At 33.8% G+C, this 18199-nt stretch overlaps 1 protein-coding gene across 2 annotated transcripts in view; it reads left to right on the top strand.

Moving 5' to 3' along the window:
- LOC138699432 (myrosinase 1-like) overlaps positions 1-17990 on the top strand; it is a 49417-nt gene extending 31427 nt beyond the window's left edge. Inside the window, exons 7-11 of one of the 2 annotated variants that reach the window (XM_069825293.1) lie at positions 359-506; positions 2335-2480; positions 4081-4215; positions 9863-9969; positions 14140-17990. In XM_069825293.1, coding sequence (XP_069681394.1) covers positions 359-506; positions 2335-2480; positions 4081-4215; positions 9863-9969; positions 14140-14782 — 1179 coding nt within the window. In that variant the 3' untranslated portion in view covers positions 14783-17990. The remainder of the gene's footprint in view (positions 1-358; positions 507-2334; positions 2481-4080; positions 4216-9862; positions 9970-14139) is intronic. The other variant, XM_069825294.1, reaches the window with a different exon arrangement.
- The last annotated feature ends 209 nt before the right edge of the window (positions 17991-18199 follow it).

The following is an 18199-nucleotide window of genomic DNA, read 5'->3' on the forward strand; positions in this document are numbered from 1 at the left end:
AGCCCCAAATATTTTCCTTAGCACCTTATTCTCAAACACCCATAACCTATGTTCCTCTCTCAAAGTAAGAGTCTAAGTTTCACAACCGTAAAGAACAACCGGTAATATAACTGTTTTATAAATTCTAACTTTCAGATTTTTTGACAGCAGACTGGATGATAAAAGATGCTTTGCCTTACCTAAAAAAAAAAAAAAAGAAAAAGAATTTTCTCTACAACTATAGCAAATGGACAAAATTTTCATCAGTCATAAAAGAGATCCCGCTGAGTAACTAGGATTATAGTTTTCGTAAACAAGTAAATTGATGACTACAAACGTTATTACTATCGTTACTGTTTCTAAAGTTTGTGACTTGCAGAACAACTGGTTCCTGCATCCAATCTACAGCAAAGAAGGTGATTATCCTGCGATCATGAAAGACAGGATTGGCAACCTGAGCAGAGCGTATGGACTGGCCAAGTCCAGGCTGCCTGCTTTCAAGACTGAGGAAATAAACTACATCAAAGGTAAGACGAATTTAACGTGACATTTCATTTCGAGTCGATCCGAGGCTTAGCTTCTACAGTTTTTAATAATTATACACGCAGGCTACAGGTGTCTATTTAACGATTTCACCCTATACTACTTACAGCAAAAAATAAATGAAAAATAAATGGTGATATGTAGACAGTGGATGCGGGATGACTTAAGGAAAAGTGAGGTTGTTTCGTATCGGAGTATATGGCACGTGCCGCGCCGTCCGTCTTTTGTGTACCTGGCGAGTACAGCAGCGTACAAAAGGAAGGAACCCCGATGTGTTCATAGTGACATTGCAACGCAATGTGTGCAGTTGTGTTATCCTGCTCAAGTATTTAGTACGCGTTGAATATGTTGTGCTGATCCATTCATAATGGCAAAACGTTAAATTCGCTCAGAGATACGAAATGCAATTAAGAAGTATGAGAGTGACATTTTATGTATTAACGAAGACAATATCGTGTGTAATTTATGTAACATTGAAATAAAAACCAGAACAACTCAGGCTATAGAGAAACATTGCAACAGTACATCGCACAGGAAATGCGTTGAAATGAAATCTGAGGAACCATCTACATCATCATCATCATCATCATCATCATCATCATCATCATCATCATCATCATTTAGTTGTGCGGGTCTAACGACACGTGCAACATGATGCTCAGTACAAATATTCCTCTAAAGAAATTGAGTGATCCCCATTTTAGAGGTTTTCTTCAGAAATTCTATCGATACAAAAACTGTTTAAGCGATAGGCGAAGACGATTCAGCTTCGACAACTTGCGAGAATATATCGTCGTTTACTGCAACGCTGGTAATTGCATCAATGATGACGAGGACCGAACCTTGCAAGGTATGTACTACAGTACGTTATTTTTCTTTTCCTTCTGACTATACGGAGATACAGTAGCAATTGACGTCGTCTGTTTACGTTTAAAACCTGTTCAGCCAATGGCCTGAATGAAAAAAAAATGTAACATATAGTAAATGTGCACTTACATTCAACGATAAGTCATCCCACACCCACTGTCTAGTAATATGCAATTCAAATTTCACAAGAGTTGCTTAGTTTATGAGGTTTAAAATTAATCCTCAATTTTCAAATAGTGTACTAATTACTTTCATATTGTCCTTCCTCTGCTGTGCTACAATCCTATGCCTACTCCAAATAATACTTACTTACTGACTTTTAAGGAAACCGGAGGTTCATTGCCGCCCTCACATAAGCCCGCCATTGGTCCCTACCCTGAGAAAAATTAATCTATTCTCTACAATCATATCCCACCTCCCTCAAATCCATTTTTATATTATCCTCCCATCAACGTCTCGGCCTTCCCAAAGGTTTTTTCCCCTTTGGCCTACCAACTAACAGTCTATATGCTTTTCTGGATTCGACCACACGTGCTACTTTGCAGTTTAAGAGTATTTTAATAATGATTTCAAACAAGACGAAGACGATCGCCGGAGAAAAATTAAGAAGGTAAACGTGAGAATTCTAAATCGCAGAGTAAGACAAGTGAACAGCTTCAAATACTTGAGGTGTACTATAAGCAGTAACATGAGCTGCTGCCAAGAATTCAAAAGGAGGATACCTATGCAAAGAAAGCTTTTAATAGAAAAAAGAGCATCTTTCGCTGAACGAGATATTAAGTTGTATTTATTTATTTATTTCTTCATATATTTATTTATTTCATCATTTATTTATTTATTTATTTATTTATTTATTTAGATTGTAGACTTCACTTAAGAAATATTAACTTGAGTCAGAATATTGGCAGTATGTTTGCACTCATGTTTGTGTTTTGTTACCTCCAGGCACTGCAGATTTTGCTGCACTCAACTTACATTCCACTCTGCTTGTAAATGACAAAGAGGATGGAGAAGTTCCGTCCACCAGTCACGACGTCAGAGCTTCAATTGCAACGAAATTACGGGGCATTCCACAAGAGAGCTTCGAAACGGTAACCAAGTTAAATGTTTTTCAATTATTTTTTGATTTCCAGCTCAAGATTTTACGAACAGCCAAATGTCGTCTAAAGAAGAAACAATAATAATAATAATAATAATAATAATAATAATAATAATAATAATAAATAATAATAATAATAATAATAATAATAATAATAATAATAATAATAATAATATAGCAATAATGTCATTTGTCAATTACCTCTGCATTAAATTAATAAATAATAAATAAAAATAAAGCAATTTATTTCATTCGTTTACCAGGAAAAGTTGCCATATGACAAAGAATAATGAACAAAAGGTGTAAAAAGGAAAATGAATAAAATAAATACCATAATACAAATGACGTCTAAAAAATGTTATAAAGTCTTTAATGTCCTTTAGGCTAGTATCTTGTAATAATGTTTTATCTTTGCAGTTATTATTATTACTTTTATTATTATTATTATTATTATTACTATTATTATTATTATTATTTTATTTTTTATTACAACCCGGAGGTTCATTGCCGCCCTCACATAAGCCCGCCATTGATCCCTATCCTGAGCAAGATTAATCCATTCTCTACCATCATATCCCACCTCCTTCAAATCCATTTTAATATTATCTTCCCATCTACGTCTCGGCCTCCCTATAGGTCTTTTTCCCTCCGGTCTCCCAACTAACATTCTATATGCATTTCTGGATTCGTCCATACATGCTACATGCCCTGCCCATCTCAAACGTCTGGATTTAATGTTCCTAATTATGTCAGGTGAAGAATACAATGCGTGCAGTTCTGTGTTGTGTAACTTTCTCCATTCTCCTGTAACTTCATCCCTCCTAGCCCCAAATATTTTCCTCAGCACCATATTCTCAACCACCCTTAACCTCTGTTCCTCTCTCAAAGTGAAAGTCAAGTTTCACAACCATACAGAACAACCGATAATATAACTGTTTTATAAAATCTAACTCACGACTGTTTTGAAAAAATAAAAAAACAAAATGACAAAAGCTTCTCAACCGAATAATAACACGCATTTCCCATATTTATTCTGCGTTTAATTTCCTCTCCAGTGTCGTTTATATTTATTTTATTACCGTTGCTCCAAGATATTGGGTTTTTATACCTTTTGAAACGATAAATTTGCAATGTTTATATTTCCGTTTTGTACAAAAAAAAATTGATTTTTGGTATATCAATACTAATAACAAGAATTATGCGTAGTATTAATTTCAAAGAAATAGTGTGAATGAATGAATGAATGAATGAATGAATGAATGAATGAATGAATGAATGAATGGATGAATGGATGAATGAATGAATGAATGAATGAATGAATGAATGAATGAATGAATGAATGAGTGAGTGAGTGAATGAATGGGTAGATGGATAAATGAAAGAATGCATTAATTAATAAATGAATGAATGATTTGATAGATGAATGATGGGATGGACGATTGGACAAATGAATGAGTTAATGAATATGTGAATGCATGAATAGATGATTAAATAAATAAAATGAAATAAAACAAATTAATAAGTAAACAAATAATTTAAAAGAGTATATATCCAGTTTTTTCTACATACGAATACATCTGTTTATTTTTCAGTTATCGCCCAGAGGAATACGAAATGCAATGAACATGTTCAAGCAGAAATATGGAGACTGGAGTATTTTCATTACAGAGAGTGGCTTTGCTGATAGTGGAGGAGTAGATGATAAAATAAGAGTGAAATATCTCGGGGTAAGTTCAGTTTCTTGTCTGAGTTTCCGAAGCCTAATAGAATGTACCGACAAGGCCCTACGATAATTACTGGACTGACAACTTGAGTTGTCACTTTATTGCTGGACCACACGCTGGACTGTACAACAAATTACCAGTGATGATGGCTGCCAGAATAAAATATCACAATCTAAAATGTAGTGATGATTTCAGAAAATGGTTCGGGAATTAAAGACCCCTCCCTGCATTTCAGGAGTTTCTAAGCTATTCAGGAGCCACATTTCTGTTGTTCCTTGTGGGATGTGGCAAGATATTTTATGGAACATCTTATAAGTTATATCGCACTGCGTACTTCCTCCCTACTTCCTCTGAAATAAACTATTTATAAACAAATGAACACACGAATAAATAAAGTAATAAATAAATACAGAAATAAGCAATAAACAGATAAGCAAACAAATAAATAAATAAACTAAAAAGGAATAGAGAAACAAATAAACGAACAAAACAAATTGGCACAAATAAGTAAATAAACAAAGAAACACAAAAACATAGAAACAAATAAATAAAAAAACGGATAAATAAGTAACTATATAATTTAATAAATAAATAACAAATAAATAAAAATCCACCGGTGTAGCTCAGGCGATAGGTGTGTTTCCCTGCTTATCTGGGGTTGTGCTGGAGCGTGAGTTCGATTCCCGCTTAGACTGATTACGTGGTTAGATTTTTCCGAGGTTTTATCTAATCGTAAAGCGAATGTCAGGTAATCTATGGCGAATTTTCGGCCTCATCTGATCAAATACTATCTCGCTATCACCAGTTCCATCGAAGCTAAATAACGAATAGTTGATACAGCGTCGTTAAATAACCAACTATAAATAAATAAATAAATAAATAAATAAATAAGTAGACCCAGAAATAAATAACCAAAGATATAAACAAAGAAATAAAGAAAGGTACAAAGAAGTAAATACAGAAATAAAGAAACTAGTAAAGAAACAAATAAAGAAAGCAAGAAATAAATGAAAAAACAATTAAATATACAAAGAAACAAATAAAGACACGAATAAATAAACAAAAAAACAAACAAAGAAAAAAATACAAAAAGAATGAAACAAATAAATAAACACAGAAACGAATTAAAACAAAGAAACAAATAAATAAACATAGAAACTAATAAAAACAAAGAAACAAATAAATAAACATAGAAACGAATAAAAACAAAGAAACAAATAAATAAACATAGAAACGAATAAAAACAATGAAACAAATAAATAAACATAGAAACGAATAACTAAACAAAGAAACGAATAAATAAACAAAGAAACAAAGAAATAAACACAGAAACGAATAAAAAACAAGGAAACGAATAAATAAACGAACAAAGAAACAAAGAAACAAACAGACAAGGAAACGAAAAAATAATCAAAGAATCGAATAAAATAACAAGGAAACAAATAAACAAAATAACAAATAAATAAATAAAAAATAAAGGAAGAAATAAAAAAAAAACAAATGAAAGAAATAAATCAATTATACCGCCATATCAGATGTACTGAACATATTTTCAAAGTTCCTTTATTTTTCTCAATTTCCTCAGAAATCCTTTATATTTTATCTCACAAATGGAACTGTCATTACCATTTAATTGTTTTGTTTAGTAATCAAGTTTATCCCACTTAACACATTTCCAGTTTCCACATGCAGCCTAGTTTTAACTTCTTATCATGTTTACACATGCACACGCTATTAAATAATTGAACATAAAAAGCAACATTAATTTACAATAGGTAACAACCACTATGTAGCGTAGAGTTAACACCTTGCTTTGATTTTAGCAAAGTTATTAACTAGCTCGCCTTTTGTTTTTCTGATGCATTGACAAAAACGTGCTAATGTTCGCCGCGGAATACTATGTAAGGTATCTTAAGCGTTTATGAAATTGGAATATTTAAATATCAAAAGTACATTTCTCACATTTTTTCATCAGTAGTACTCCTCAATTATTCATTTATTTTAATCTTAAACTCGAGGGGGGGGCAATTGCCAACTCTCCCTCCATGACTGTTCTGTATGTATAACAGGTTTAATTTCAAATTCCCAATTGAAAGTTAAGAAATATCTTGCTGTCACCGAACAAAGATTAGCTCCTTACAGCATAAAGAATACAGAATAAATAATATAATTACAAACAAACAAGAGAAATAGAAATAAAATAATACAAACAATATAAAACAGGAGATACAGTAGTATTAACAAAATTTGAGACCGAATGAGCAGCGCTCGTGTTCGGTTGTAGTTCAGATATAATATTAATAGGCCTATAAGAGAATATAAACAAAATAAAATAAAATAGGAAATAGAATTAAAATTAACAGTTACAGAAATTATATATTACAATATTAATATAAGAGAAATATAGAAAATAAAAAAATAATAATAAAAATAAATAAGTAAAATAAAATAGGAACTAAAATATAATTACAGCGGCAATGGAATTATATAATATAACATTAATACTAGAGAAGAATAATATCGCACGTGAAAAGTAAATACAAATATAATATAGGTTGATTAATTCGTACACATAGGCTATAAATTTATTTAATCAAATTGAAGATATTAACACGTTTCTAATTTTCTTGTTATATGTTAGTGGGTTACATATTAGAAGTTCTGGGTGTAATTTAGTTAAAGCATTGTACAACCGAGGGCCAAAATTAATGCTATGCTTTAGACCAGATGTGAGACATTTAGGTTCTACTAATGTTGAATTAATATTTCGTCTTGTGTCATAAAAACATAAAAACTACCTTTCTACTTTAAAAATAATGTATTCATATAAATTAAAGTTCGGATTCAGATTCTATTATTTCGCGAATTTCTTTAATTTTAATAATAATAATAATAATAATGATTTATTTTAGCTGGCAGAGTTAGGGCCGTAAGGCCTTCTCTTCCACTCAACCAGCAAAAAGTGTATATACATATGCATGAACTTACAAAGAATTCAACAATTCGATTTAGATGAGAGTTACATGTATACAAAAGTTATTTACAAATTAAACAACAAAATACTATGAACTATTAATTAAACACTGAAATAAACTGTGTAGCAGAATTAAACTAAAATACATAGAATGTTAATATATTTCAAATAATATTAGATAATAGAAAGAGATTATTACGAGACAATTAAAATACAGCACAATCAGGATGATGTCTAAAGGAAAAAGTAACAATGTAGTCAGTGATAGTTTAAATCAGTATGATTTAATACGGTTAATGAAATAATTTAATTTTGGAAATCAAGATGTATTCATGTAGTGCATATATAAAACTAATACTAGTAATAATAACAATAATAATAATTCATTAACTATATCTACAGTAGTTCACTACACCCGTTGTGAGACTTGCTACCGGGAAATTAGAGCAAATTATCGCTAGTCAAAAAACTCTGAGCAAACGATGATATTAATATTTACTTTTACTAGTACTATTACCACTACTACAGTCTACTATGGGCTGTTTCGAAGGAAGAAAAATACATTATAAGCTCCTGTACTTACAAAATCCATAAATATCTCAACTTCAATTGCGAACAACATTGTAGAAACCTGGAAATGAGAGAGCACCACTGACCAGTAACTTCAGTCCAATTTGCCTACCAGCTGAAGATCGCGTTAGCACACTGAAAACGTTTGCTGTGCTCCTATTGGTCGTTGTCTGTAGGCTATGCTTCGAAGGTAAGGGATGTGCTCTTGTTTACTGAGAATTGGAAGGCTGTGTTAATAAGAAATCCGCGCAACGAAGGAAATAAAAGACGTACGACTTTCATATTCAGAATTCGCGTAGATATATAAACATTATTATTCTTATTTGTAGGTACATTAATTAATTTTAAGGTCTACATTCCCAACCTCATCGGTAACGAGGTAATGTGGCGTCATTGTGCAAACTGTAGGCCTACACACAACTCGTATACGGCGGACAGTGGTCAGTTCAGAAAATTATTCCGTCGTCAGAAATGCTGAAGGAAGGACATTTACAGAATTAGACGTAAATGCAGAAAATTAACTCAGGACAAGTCTGATAATATTTCTTTATGTTATGCATTATTTACTTACTTATGCCTTTTAAGGAATCCGGAGGTTCATTGCCGCCCTCACATAAGCCCGCCATTGGTCCCTATCCTGTGCAAGATTAATCCAGTCTCTACCATCATATCCCACCTCCCTCAAATACATTTTAATATTACCCTCCCATCTACTTCTTGGCCTTCCCAAAGGTCTTTTTTCCCTCAAGAACTTTTAACTAACACTCTATAAGGATTTCTGGATTCGCCCATACGTGCTATATCCCCTGACCATCTCAAACGTCAGTATTTAATATTTCTAATTATATTTGGTGATGAATACAATGCGTGCAGTTCTACGTAGTGTAACGTTCTATATTCTACTGTAACTTCATCCCTCTTAGCCCCAAATATTTTCCGAAGTACCTTATTCTCGAACATCCTTAACCTATGTTCCTCTCTCAAAGTGTTAGTCCAACTTTCACAACCATACAGAACAACCGGTAATATAACTGTTTTACAAAGTCTAACTTTCTGGTTTATACATAGCAGACTGGATGACAAAAGCTTCTCAACCGAATAATAATAGGCATTTTCCATATTAATTTCCTCTCGAGTGTCATTTATGTCTGTTACTCTTGCTCAATCTTTCCCCTTTTTAAACGATAAATTTCCGATTTTTATATTTCCATTTCGTACTATGTTCTGGCCACGAGACATAATCATATACTTTGTCCTTTCGGGATTTACTTCCAAACCTATCTCTTTACTTGCTTCCAGTACAATTTCCATGTTTTCCCTAATCGTTTGTGGATTTTCTCCTAACATATTCACGTCATCCGCGTAGACAAGCAGCTGATGTAACCCGTTCAATTCCAAACCCTCTCTGTTATCCTGGACTTTCCTAATGGCATAGTTTAGAGCGAAGTTAAAAAGTAAAGGTGATAGGGGATCTCCTTCCTTTAGCCTACAGTTAATTGGAAAAGCGTGAGACAACCGAAAGTGGGCTGACTCTTTGAACATTTAGCATACACATTTAGTGTAAAGGGGATGTATGTCTGCATTTTGACTGTAATTACATAACTACTGTGTATATTCGAGGCATTTATAGGGGTAACAGGACTTTTTGCGCACCCTGTACAATATGGGGACTTAACTAATAAGTGTGTATAAAATCCTTCAGAATGTTAATTCTGAAATATGAATATGAATGGAATAAATAATGGATCTTAGCAAATTACTACGGACAGAAGTAACTGTACTGTAGATGTTGCGGAGAATATGATATTCGACGATTCTGAAAACGCTAAATAATTTGAATACGAAATGGACCTATAGTCCTATACGTGAAATGGAAGTCGAGTATTGGTATGAAACAACCAAAGATGCTGACGATAACGGTGACAAATGACGGGGGTGGTAGTGCTGAAATATATCTACATTTTAACCTCTTTTTTTTTTTTACTATATCCGTGATTTTCCAATTGCTTTGTACCTCGGTAGATAATAATTTTGTGAAAGTATATTCGAAACATGCTGTCAAATACTGTATTTAATAACTTGTAATACTTCTGTTGCTTTCAACAGGTCCTTCTCGTTGAAATTTTGAAAGCAATTCAGGAGGACCGCATCAATATCATGGGATACATTGTTTGGAGTCTGGTGGATGTTCTGGAATGGTCCAGTGGGTACACGTAAGTTTCAGCACACATTTCTTCTAAATACATTCAATAATATAAAATATAATAGTCTAATAATAATAATAATAATAATAATAATAATAATAACTACCTCCCATTGGAGGTAGCCCAGAAAGACTCAGTATACTCTTCTACATGAATTTCACAATATTGATTGTTTACATAAATTTTGTAGAAAGAAAATTAAAATAAACATATATAAATTGTAAAGTGAAGAAAAGAGAAAAAATAAACAGAATGAATATGATGACTCAGAATTTGGCAAGCGCGTTTCAAAACTGAAGTTATGATGTCAGCAGTAAGTGTCTGTGGTAGTTCAAAAGTCTTCCTGAAGCTTTCAAAGAACTTGGGAATCACACCACGAGCTCCAATAAGAAGACCAATCACCTCAATGTCTTCAAGCTGGTATTTTGCTTTGAAGTAATCAACTGTTGGCAGATAAATGTTGATCTTTTCTTTATTGACATCCTCCGGCTGGCTACTCCCCGTTTCAATCCTTATGGTAGGATCAATCATATATCCTGTCTTGGTAGTCTGGGAATACGCTGTGATGTCAATACGTCTAGAGGAGCCATTAGTAGCAAGGCAAAAAGCTTCCTCTTCTACTGTCCAAGACTTTTTTCTTAAAGCAGTTGCAATTAAGGCTCGAACATGATGGTGTCTGGCATTTCGGAGGAGTAAACCTCTGCTACACTGACCTTGGACGTGGGCAAGGGTTTCAGTCTCCGGGCAGCCATGTCTGCACCGGGATCCGTCCAAAGAGCGACCAGGTACTCCTCTAACTGCTGCTAAATTGGCATTCATTTTGAGGCAGGTTACCCATTCAGATGTAGACAGTCCAGACTTATTAAAAATCCAGGCATTGGCTTTAGGTACTTAGCTGTACAAATCTACACCTCTACACAGCAACTTGTGTGATTGTGGAACAATCTTAGTGACTAATTAAAAGAAATTATTAAATATATTAACAGGAATTCATATATACCAGAAAAGAAATGCAACAAATATAGAATTCTAAAAATTATTTCTGAATAAATTGCTAATTTCCATGTCTATAATATGGAATGAAAGAATTCCAAAGCAACTTCTAATACGTATGCTAATTGTCTGCGACAGTTGAGTAGTCTAGATCAGGCATGGGTGAAAATGTTTTTTCGTCATCACTGCAAACGGCCGCCACGATTGAAAGTTGATTTTACTGAATTCAGAATTGCCAATTTAGACAAGTATGTTGAAATATTACAAATAACTGCTCTATAGTTGTAATGAAAACCACTGCCTTCTATTCTATTCAAGATCAATACTTATGTAAATGGGAAACTACTAAATTCTTGGGCGTTACATTTGATGATTGTTTGTCTTGGAGACCCCATTGCACAAGTTTAATTTCTAAACTCAATAGCATTTGTTATCAAATCAGAATTTTGAGGACGATAATAAATCACGATGTATTAATGTCTTATTATTTCGCACACGTCGAGTCAAGGCCTTCATATGGTATTTGTTTTTGGGGATCTGGAACCATGCTGAATGATATACAGGGTGTTTCAAAAATACGGGGCATAATTTCAGGTATGTATTTCCCACATGTAGACAATCAAAATAGTTCATTACAACATGTGTCCGGAAATGCTTCATTTCCGAGTTATGGCCTTCAGAACATTGAAATTCACCGGAACGTGAGGTCTGTATTCAAGCAGGAGGTGGACATTTTGAACATCTTCTGTAATGACAACGACCTGCGGAAAGAAAAACGTTCCGGTGAATTTCAATGTTGTGAAGGCCATAACTCGGAAATGAAGCATTTCCGGACACATGTTGTAATGAACTATTTTGATTGTCTACATGTGGGAAATACATACCTGAAATTATGCCCCGTATTTTTTAAACACTCTGTATTTATTGCCTAAAGTGTATTGTCAGATGCATAGCGGGCGTTGACAGTAGGACCTCTTGTAGGGAACATTTTTTACAATATAATATTCTAACTCTTTATGGTTTATATATTTTTATTGTTTTGCTACTAATTTATAAAAATCTGTCCGATTTTCACCAAAATTGTGAATTCCATACCTAAGATACTCGTAACAAAAATAGTTTAACTACTCCAGCACACCATCTTACAAACACTAGTAGAACCTATATGGTCTTTGGTATCAAAATATACAACAGTTTGCCTGATAACATCAAATATACAACAAATTCTCTCAAATTTAGGAATTATATACAAACAAAATTAACAAAATTGTGTTCCTACATGGGCCCTCGAAATGAATAAAGTTTTTTTTTTATATTTGACTTACTTTAAATTAAATTATAATTGTATATATTTGACCATGCCTATGCATATATTATGCCTCCGACAATAAAGTTCTACCTACCTACCTACCTATATGCTACAATCCTACAATGCATATAAAATTTATACGCCAAAGGCATTGTTAATTAATATACGAAATAAATTTCTGCATTTGAAATAAACTGAACTTTATTTAAACAATTCAAAACTTCACTTAACGAAAATAAATAAAAATTACTCCAATTCAACACGAAATATTACAAGTACCTGAATCAGTTTTACCCCTTCATATTGAAGTTGATGGTGAAGTTTGTACGTTGGCCAGACTCCTAAATCAGTCAGCTGTTCATAGTGTAATGTACGTACTGTATATTAAAAGTTGTAAAAATATCATTTTCAAAATATGCTATCGTGCAAAAAATACTGTACATTACATGTTTGCGAAGTGCATTAAAAATCTCGGAAATTGAAAAACAAGCAAAACGAGTTTTTAAAACTTTTCCTTAATTTTGTAAAAAGCACTTTCCAACCTTGTATCGTAATATACTATTTCAAAATCTTGTATATTTTCACATGCCACTGTGTTATATTTTTACAGAGGGAGGAATAAATAACACTTACTTACTTACTTACTTACTGGCTTTTAAGGAACCCGGAGGTTCATTGCTGCCTTCCCATAAGCCCGCCATTGGTCCCTATCCTGAACAAGATTAATCCAGTCTCTATCATCATATCCCACCTACCTCAAATCCATTTTAATATTATCTTCCCATCTACGTCTCGGCCTCCCTAAAGGTCTTTTTCCCTCCGGCCTTCCAACTAACACTCTATATGCATTTCCGGATTCGCCCATACGTGCTACATGCCCTGCCCATCTCAAACGTCTAGATTTAATGTTCCTAATTATGTCAGGTGAAAAATACAATACGTGCAGTTCTGTGTTGTGTAACTTTCTCCATTCTCCTGTAACTTCACCCCTCTTAGCCTCAATATATTTTCCTACGCACCTTATTCTCAAACACCCTTAACTTATGTTCCTCTCTCAAAGTGAGAGGTCCACGCCTGTGGAGTAACGGTTAGCACGTCTAGCCGCGAAACCAGGTGGCCCGGGTTCGATTCCCGGTCGGGGCAAGTTACCTGGTTGAGGTTTTTTCCGGGGTTTTCCCTCAACCCAATACGAGCAAATGCTGGGTAACTTACGGTGTTGGACCCCGGACTCATTTCACCGGCATTATCACCTTCATCTCATTCAGACGCTAAATAACCAAAGCTGTTGATAAAGCGTCGTAAAATAACCTAATAAAATAAAATAAATAATCAAAGTGAGAGTCCAAGTTTCACAACCATAAAGAACAACCGGTAATATAACTGTTTTATAAATTCTAACTTTCAGATTTTTTGACAGCAGACTGGATGATAAAAGCTTCTCACCCGAATAATAACAGGCTTTTCCCATATTTATTCTGTGTTAAATTTCCTCCCGTGTATCATTTATATTTGTTACTGTTGCTCCAAGATATTTTAACTTCTCCACCTCTTCAAAAGATAAATTTCCAATGTTTATATTTCCATTTCGTACAATATTCTGGTCACGAGACATAAAATCATATACTCTGTCTTTTCGGGATTTACTTCCAAACGTATCTCTTTACTTGCTTCCAGTAAAATTCCCGTGTTTTCCCTAATCGTTTGTGGATTTTCTCCTAACATATTCACATCATTCGCATAGACAAGCAGCTGATGTAACCGGTTCAATTCCAAACCCTCTCTGTTATCCTGGACTTTCCTAATGGCTTACTACACTTTGCGATTTCTTGAATTTTATCAAAAGACCATGTGTTCTAATGTATTATGGATATTTTCAGGAGGAAATACGGTTTATACCACGTGGATTTCGACAACCCTGTAAGAACTCGCACACCTAAACAGTCGGCAATTCTAATGAAGAACATCAACGCTGCACGCAGAATTCCCAATGAATATGTATTGGAAAACATGAAATTACTCAATGAAGATCACTATCAAGATTACATTTTAAGCAATGCGACAACTGAAGGACCAAGAATCACAGAACAACAAACACCATTTTATCTTTGGCCCTTCAAGTTCATTTCAAATATATTTAATAACGTAAAAGATGCAATATTTTCATTCTTCAGTTTCTCCTGGTTATTCGGGCAAAATAAAAAAGAACCAGTTAGTGCAGTCACATTACGTCCTGAAACTATGCAACCTGCAATACCAGTCACTCAAAAAGGAGGACCAGTTACTGCAGGTACTTTGCGACCTGTAACGATGCTATCTGCAATACCTCCACCACATAATCTGTCAGTGGCAGCGAGAAAATGTCCAGCAAAGAAGCCGCTTCCACGTTTGTATTTGACACCCATACTCAGTGTAGTTGCAGTTATTCATAAATTTATTTCATCTATTAATAATGCAGGACATGCGGTATTGAAGCTACTTAGAGATTTGATATGGAACATCTTTCACTTCTTTCTGAAGTAACTCGCTGATAATTAATAAGGTCCCTGAGCCAAATAGCGCCATGTATACCTTTAACGCCACCCTATTAAAATTTGTTAACGACACAAGTTTTCGATAGTGCACTACTGTAGCCTGCATTCGCTTGCCATCTAGTGAAGAAATGAGTTACTAGCTGTCCGCTGACATTTACGAGTGACATATTCCATCATTTACTGTTGTGTGTTGATAGTGTATGGCTGTTCTTGTATCAAGATAAGAGGCAATATTTTATTTTGTCTGTTGAGCAAATAATAACTATATTAACCTATATATTTTCGTGATCCTTAATCATTCTTCTATGTATAGAAAGTATTTCCTATCTATAAAATTTGAAAATGTTAGAGAAACAGGCATGTCATGTTATCAGGTACTCAGTAGCGCTTTAACGCCATGTGGCTTTAAAGGTCTAGAGACAAAATTTTAGGTTATGTTAGTACTAAGGCTGACAGTACAGCATCAGTGTGAAAACACCAGGAAAATCACTAAGCTTTCAACTTACAAATGTTCAGAATGTGCAGTGATGATATTGGTTCAATTGCTTATCGAACTCTTAATTTTTTTATTTTACGTAACTTAATTTTTTTGTTTTACTTATTGGAAAACATTCATATTAAACTAAGGTAAATGCTTTTGTGTTTAATAACTTTCTACTGTGTCACATTGGCTCTTCTTTTTAAAGTAAGGAGTCACTAGAAAACATATTTTCCTAATCCATCTGGTGTTTCAGTTTCAGATCAAGAATCTTTCATTAGTATTGAGTGATTTTGTATCTTTTATTAACAAAAACTCAAATTTAGTCGCTTAGTTCAATTTGTGTTGCATAGGAAAAATAATTTATTAACAATTATAAGTGTATAGGTTACTAGAAAATAGGTGGCGTTAATTGGATAACCTGCTCCTAATAACGCCAGTTTAGAAAGTTTTCCTGTTTGAGTTCTAATTCTTGTTCGGTATATAAAATATCCATTTTCATTGTGCTATTTTGTAAAGATAATATTACAGTTTCTATTTCATAATTTTCGTGTTTGTACATAACTTATTTCCAGAGCAAGAATGACTGAAGTGTTAAGGTGGCGTTATTTGGTACGTGTACCTTATAATCAGACGGTGAATATGCTTAAAAATAGGATATATTTCAAGGAAGAGACTAAGCTACACAAGCGCTGGAAACTCTTTCCACAATCGAAGTACAGATCATTCAGTCTTCAATGTAAGTACACGCAATTCAGTTTCTGTGACTGTAAGTTGTGATACGTCACGGATTCGGGATTATTTAGTTGTTTCGATAAGGAATTCAGTGTCCAATTGGTTCACAGCTTTTCATCATTTCGTTCCCTGTATTCGAAATTTCATCAAATTGCTTTACAACATCGTCGCTAAGTCTGTAAGTTTTCAGTAACAACCTCTTATTTTCGTGTAATATTATAATGTCATTTAATTAGGAGCTAATGCTGGGTAACTTTCGGCGCTGGACATTGGAATCATTTCGCTGGTATTATCACATTAATTTCACTCAGACGCTAGCATTCCAGGTCATTTCGTCCACAGCACAAAGTCCCGTATACAGAAAGTTCATTACAAAGATGTCCACTAAAATAAGGTCACTAGTCAAAATGCCCAATATGCAGAAATGTTCACAAATCAGAATATCGAATATATGTTATGTAGGTCACAGTGACCATTATTTAATATTATTTTTCAAAGAGCCTCATTTCGCCAAATATCACCTCGCTATCACAATTCCATCGACGCTAAATAACTCAGTACTTGAAATAACCTAGCAATAAAACGTTACAAGGTAGTCATCAGGGCCGCCGAGAAGGGGGACAAAGAGGGCGAGTGAATATGGGCCCGTGAGCAATAAGGGCCCGTCAGATTAAGTGAGTGTGATTACTTTTTATTATCATGAATAATTATTCGTAGATACATACTGGTACTATACAATTTTATAAGAACATTTGTTACATAAATTTGACATATTAACTCAACAATAGTAGAATTAATGCAAACTACCACTTTATATGTAGATATTTTACTTTTATATAATAGAATATCAGTTTCCCGCATTAACCTGCACCGACACGACACTTGAGGGCCCCGGCATTTGCCTGAACTATGTTCCCGTCACTTGTACCGAACATGTTAAATTATTTATTGGCTTGTGCTTTTTAACTACCACCGCAATATGCTAATGGACGCTCCCAAACCGAAGTCAAAGGATCACGTTTCCTTTTCAGTACCCACATTGTACGTTTCGTGTCGAAACTTTCGTTTTTTCGTTGTCGTTTGTCTAGTAAATTCTGTTCATTAGTGTTACCGGTTATAGTTGAACTGCACAACAGACAAGTACAGGCATGAGTCGGGAGCTGAGAAGCACAAGGAGAGACAGAAAAAATTGGAAGACATTAATACGGGTGCTAGACTGCGTGAAAAGTATTATGAAGATATTAACAAAGAGATCAGTGATGAGCCGAAATATTTAAAATCAATCCATGCCTCTAATTTAGGGCCAACCCCAGTGAAACCTATGAATCTCCTAAATAGTCTGAGGGAATTAAAACTGGATACTTTATTTCCAAATATTTGTATAGCCATTAAAATATTCTATACAATTCCTGTGACAGTTGCTGATGCTGAAAGATCCTTCAGCAAAATGAAGGAAATAAAAATGTATTCAGATTAACAATGTGTCAAGAACGACTGAGTAACCTTGGCTCCTTAGTCTGGAGAGCGATCTTGCTAGGTCTTTAAATTTTGGTGATATAATTGATGATTTTGCATCAGTGAAGTCAAGGACAGTTGTTTGTTGATATTGGACTGCAATTTAGAAATTACAGGTGTTTATGAATATAATATATTGTGCTAATGTGAAATTTAGCTAAAAGTTTTCAATGTAATAAAAGTGTATTTTTTCTTTAACTTTGTATCCGTGTATGGGGTTATCTCTTATTTATTTTTCAAATAATTATTATGGTTAGAATAACTGGTAACTTGTAATTGTTACTTTTTTGAACGGGGGTCCGAGTACAGTATTGCATAGGGGCCATAAATTCTGTCGGCGGCCCTGGTAGTCATAGAACCAGTAATGTAATGGAAGGTCTTCATTCTAAATTAAAAAAAAATGGTTTATCATGTCAATAGGCCTGTTTGGACATATATATATATATATATATATATATATATATATATATATATGTAGAAAATATAATACAATAACAGAATTAGACAGAGTCCATTAACTTAATCCAAATTGGATACGGTCACATAAACGTAAGACATCCACCGAACAAGAAACAAATCAACGGCGAATTGAAGGAACTGTATACCGATACAATCAATATGAAGACAATAATAATGTGAAACAATATTTGCGGGCACTTTCATATCATACGAAGCTAC

This window comes from Periplaneta americana, chromosome 5 (genome assembly GCF_040183065.1).
Source record: "Periplaneta americana isolate PAMFEO1 chromosome 5, P.americana_PAMFEO1_priV1, whole genome shotgun sequence".
In the NCBI taxonomy this organism is placed as follows: Eukaryota; Metazoa; Arthropoda; class Insecta; order Blattodea; family Blattidae; genus Periplaneta; species Periplaneta americana.